A 5,573-nucleotide genomic window follows, 5' to 3' on the forward strand; every position below is an offset into this window, starting at 1 on the left:
CATTCTCTAAAGATGACATAGAGGTTGTCAAGACTCGTGGAACTATGCCTATTGCCTATCTCAGTTCTTCTAACAGTGTTTTGACTCGTAATAGGAGCTCTTTCATGGCCAAGGGTCTAAAGTAGAGGCTTCCGGTGATGAAGCTTCCAAGTATCTAAAGCAAAGGGTTCCGGCGATCTTGGACATAGAGGTGGATCCAAAAGGAGGGCCAAGGGTTTAGGAAGCACAATGAAGCTCTTTCATGGCCATCGAAAGGAGGAGGAAAAAGAAAGATAAAGATCGAATGTGAGGAAATTTATTCGATGGTTTGAAGGAGTAAAAAGATGAACAATATTTCTATCCTTTTTTTTTATAATTAAAAAAAAAAAGTTACCATATTCTACAAATTATTTTCATTAATAATAAAATCCAAAAATTACACTTATCAGTTATAATCCCTATTTAAGTAAACATAGAAAATTTGAAATTCGATCATTTTTAGATCGAATCGACGTTGAATAAACCAATACTAGTCGATTCGAGTTAGTAGGGGTGTTCACGGGTCAGGTTGGGTTGGTTTATTGGGATTTTCCCAACTGACCCGACCTGATCGGGTTACCTAAGGTGGAACTACCGAACTACTAGAAGACTAGTTCGGTTCAGGTCAAGTTGGTTTTGATTTTCACACAAAAAAACCGAAATCGACCCGATATATCGATTTATATATTTGCCCAACCCGAAACCGACCAATACTGATAAAAACCCAACCGACTCAGATTGAATTAGTCCGGATTGATCGGGTTGGGCATTCTTATGAACAGCCCTACGAATCAGCTTACACCCCTAATTAAGTAATTATAATCACAACCCAGCTACATCACTAACGAGAGGGCCCCCCTTAATGAATAGAGGGCCCCACTAGTCTTAATCCATCACCACAAATCCAATGGTTAAATAGAGTAGAGGGCCTCATTCCAATAACAACGGGTCTCTCTTTCGGTCCACGGTCTAAAACCAACATTTACGCAATTAAACAAGAGGGGAAGTGACGTCTTCGTGCCAGTATTAGAAATTATAAAGATTATTTTGCTTTCTCTAACCCAATTTAATACGGCGCTTTGTGATAAGCTATGATTTCGTAATTCATTGTTGATTTCACCATTTCGTACTGTCAGTCCTCCCATTTCCATTTCAGTTCACATTCATGGGCCATCCATCATGGACTTTTTCTAACAACCTGGTTAAGTGTTTGTAGGACAAAACCATAAATTAATATCCTCCACAAGACTCTCTCTCTCTCAGTCTTATGTGCCTTACGTGACGGTGACAACTTACAAGTGGGAGCAGGGGTAAGTCCCCTTAACTATAACTCGGATTTGCGGTAGGTTTAAAGAGAGATCAGATCTGCGCTATTAGGAATATTTATAAAAAGTTATGAGTGAGAAATGTTCTCAATATACGATTGGGATATGTTGTAAGGCGTAAATGTGAATTCACTTACACAGGGTTTATGCCTGATTTTCATGTATAACAGTATAAGGTATATACTGTCAAAGGAATTCCCATGGATTATATTTGAAATCTGATTATCCTGAATTTAGATATTAAAATTTACATTCAATTAATAATTAGATAGGATGTGGATTTAATCTTATTTGATCCAATTAAAATCCGAGTTTAATAAAAAATATGATTATATATATATATATAATTTTATAAAATTTATAAATATTAAATTTAATAATTTATATTTATATACATTTATAACAAATATAAAAATTAAAAATAACTAATTTTTTAATCATTTTAAAATATTAAATACAAATTAAACCTAAAATCCGATATAATAATTGGATGTAAATACAAATCTAAAGATTTCATAATGGAATTACGATGCCGGATGCAACTGATCCGATCTGCTCAATTCTGAAAGACAATACATTGTTGACAGAACATCGGAGCTCATCAGCACCCATGCCTAACAAGTGACAAGTCGTTCTACTTTTCTTTGGGCACTAATCCTCATACACGTTGGATTATATCCATCTTCTTGGGCCCACCCAACCTTTTAAATTTTTTACTATACATAACCCAAATGACCTCAATGCCCACGCTAGTAGTTTTTTTTTTTTTTAATTATTGCCATTAATTATTTAGGCATGTTTAAGCTGGTAATTTGGTACTGGGAGTTCATTATTTCTTATGGTCAACGGAAACAAGAGAAGGGACATAGAAGATGCAAAATATTCAAACTCAAACGGGGCCCAAAAGAATTTCAGGCCCTGTTTGGTCAACTGGGAAAGGAGAAGGTGGTTTCAGACTGTAATAGTCTCCCTTCTTGGAACCTCTTCAAGCCTTCATAACACGCATAGACACAGTGAGGAAAGAAGAGCGAAACCCAGACCACATGAATTAAAAGTGAGGCATTGAGGGGGCTAACTAATTGAACAATCCATTCTCTTTCTCTCTGCCCTCTCTCCCTCTCTCCCTCCCCATCAGAGCCACCATGCCTGCCACCACCTCTCAGAATGATGTCGGCCATCAAAACTACTATCCTTACAACTACCAGATGGGCATGAATGGAAAGATCATGATCACGGCCATAATCTCCTTACTGGTTGTTGTCGCCCTTGTTGTCCTACTCCACATCTACGCCAGGTGCATACTTAGACGCCAAGCAAGGCGTCAGGCCATCCTCCGTCGTGTCAACATGTCCGTGGCCGCGCAACCTTACACACGCGAGCCACCTAAGAGGGGGCTCGGCCAGTCCGTCATCGACTCCCTGCCGACATTCGCCTACAAGCAAATAGACCCACTCAATGACTCTACCACCACAGAGTGCGCAGTCTGTCTGAGCATCTTGGAAGGAGGAGAGAAGGTCAGGCTCCTACCCAACTGTAAGCACTTATTCCATGTTGATTGCATTGATATGTGGTTGGACTCTCACTTGACCTGCCCAATTTGCCGCACCGACGCGGAACCCCAACCTAAGCCTGATCAGTCGGGTGAATCAAGTAGTGCTGCTGCTTCTGCTGTTGCAGTACCGCCAGCTCCAGCCATGGACACTTTGAATTCGATAACGACATGCTCAGACGGAACACCTGACAGCTCTGCTCAAGCTTCGAAGGTGGGTGCATCAACCTCGCGATTGAGTTCATTCCGCCGGATGCTTAGTAGGGAGAGATCAGATAGGAGAATTCAACCTTGTGAGCAAGCAGATGGCGTGGAAGATCTAGAGAGACAATAGTAGTAGTAGTACTGGGTAGAAAATTTTCTTTACTATATCTTCTCTTTTCGAACTTTGATATCTTAATTCTTATATTTGTTTATAGAACTCTTGAAATGTATAGAAGAGGGGTGAGCTAGCTACCTCATCATGGAAGTCTGAAGGATCAAATGGTACAGGACATGAACAAATTGAGATTTTTATTTACAGTCTTGTTTCATGGATACAAGGTTCTTTTATTCCGGCCTTGATTCTCTCCAGGCAGAGGCTCAGGTTTCAGAAGTTCGGTAGGTAGAGAAACCGTAGATTCATTGCAATTGGGTGGGTTCTTCATCTGTGGTACCCGCCATCTACAGGAAATTAAAATACAATCTGGCATCCAATTAAGTTAAAAGTCAACACTGTACAGTGTACAATGTACAGGACCGGAAGTAGGCGTCAAGTGGGTCAGTAAGTCGACGTTTCTGATCATGTTTGGACAGATCCCTGGAAGAGCTAGCTAGCGTGACTCCGACGTTGTCTGCCTCTTCACTTGGCCACTCTTCCTAGTTTCCGAGACTACCCAAAGAGGTATGGTACCCAACAATCTGATAACCAATCAATGGGTATTCTATCTACTATACCTGGCAATTGGGTTGGGTGTGTCGGGTTCGGGTTAGGTCAAGGTATTTTGGGTTGATTTCGGGTTGGGTTGAATTTCGGATTGTGTCGAATGTTAGACCCTAACCCTAAATGTTCGGGTTAGGATTGACCCATAGGTCAATTCAGGTCATCTCAAAAAATAATTAAAATTAAAAAAAAATAAAGAAAAATTACATAAAAATATCAAAATTAAAAGAATTAACCTTAAAATTCCAAATGTAAAATAAAACACTTCAACATTTAACAATTTAAAGAGTAAACAATAATAAGTAAAGACTAAATAGAAACAATTAAAGAATAGAAGCTTCTATTAATGCATAAATAATTCCAATTAGACTTAACAATCAGGCCAGCGGATTGACCCATGACCTAACCCAACCCAATCCAGTTTTCTCGGGTCGGGTCGGTCGTTTTCACATTCGAGTAACTAAATATAAAACTCTAACCCTATTTTTTCGAATTGAATTGGGTCGATTTGACAGGCTGCGTCAACTTTTTGCCAAGTTTTTCATTAATCTATTCATCTATTGTGTGGAAAATATCAGATTTGGGTAAAGTCCTGGACGACTCTCTTACTCTCCCCACCCAACAAATCAACCATCTAGCCCTTCTCTGTCCGATATTGGCGCTTTGAGGACAGCCCATCTCATTATACCTGCACCTTCACACAATAAGAAACCTATTCCTGCATTCGACGCCTAAGTTCAATTCAAATTCACTCGACCAGGCGGAGAGGTCCTAATGGAAACTAGAAACTAGAAAGAAAAACCATTTACAATTAGTGGCCAGTCCAATAAAATATCAATCTGTACCATTAGCCATAATAGAATTTTAATATATATGCTAGTAATCGGGTAGTGTAATAGGATTCAGTTTTTTAATATATATGCATCTTGTTCACTATTGCTTTTTAGTTCTCTTGTTCTAGAGTGATCTCGTCTAAGCCCTTATCTCAAGCCTGGTCTGACCCCTCTCGTACCGTAGGAGTCTCTGCCCTTGGGATATCACCCAAGGCCTTTGACGTGCTCTCTCTTGTTCTAAAGTTGGATACATCAGCCTCAGCCAAAGAAGCCAAGTTACTTTGTTACTCTCGGCTCCATCCTTGGCAGCAATATGAAGGATGAAAATTCTTTTGATCTTGAGTAGTGAACTTTGGCAAAGAGAAAATTAGTGAAATCCTGCAGATTATAACTTTGAATTCGAATTTGGTCCAAACATCTCTCTCTCACACAAACACACCTATGAGTAACAGTATAACAGGAAAAGGACACAATGGGAAAATTATCTAGTCAAATGGAATACAAAAAGAGTAAAAAATGTATTTTCATATGATATAAAGGGATTAGACATTAGTCGGGGTGTTGCTATAAAACATCATATACAAAAATACAACTTGGAAGATTCTGGATCTACTGCTCACAAAGCACTCCTTATACAAAACTCACAGCATGTCTCGTATTTGTATGTTGTTATTTATGGGAGATGTTTGGAATACACAGTGTGATGTGAATCCCAATTGCATAAGGATGCACGGAGGTGTAGAATAAAGAAGTGGAAGTTCAATCTATTGACATATATCCCAAGAACAATGAGGGATCAAAAAACAGTGAAGTAGAAAATGCCCTTTCATAATTGTTAAAAAGGAAGTAAGGGTTTCATAATTGTTAAACAGTCAAGTAGAAAATGCCCTATTGTTTGCATTGAGGGGTAAGCTTATGTCCCCCAT

General features: G+C 39.0%; 1 protein-coding gene across 1 annotated transcript; it reads left to right on the top strand.

Annotated features, from left to right (window-relative positions):
* Positions 1–2,369: 2,369 nt before the first annotated feature.
* On the top strand, positions 2,370–3,414 carry LOC148873826 (E3 ubiquitin-protein ligase ATL41-like). Its single transcript, XM_088942300.1, has one exon. It carries the CDS (start codon positions 2,486–2,488, stop codon positions 3,224–3,226), a length of 741 nt encoding a protein of 246 aa, XP_088798426.1. The 5' UTR covers positions 2,370–2,485; the 3' UTR covers positions 3,227–3,414.
* Positions 3,415–5,573: the final 2,159 nt, after the last annotated feature.

The sequence above is a fragment of the Nelumbo lutea genome, chromosome 1, assembly GCF_056320005.1.
Source record: "Nelumbo lutea isolate HS-2025 chromosome 1, American lotus-T2T, whole genome shotgun sequence".
NCBI lineage: Eukaryota > Viridiplantae > Streptophyta > Magnoliopsida > Proteales > Nelumbonaceae > Nelumbo > Nelumbo lutea.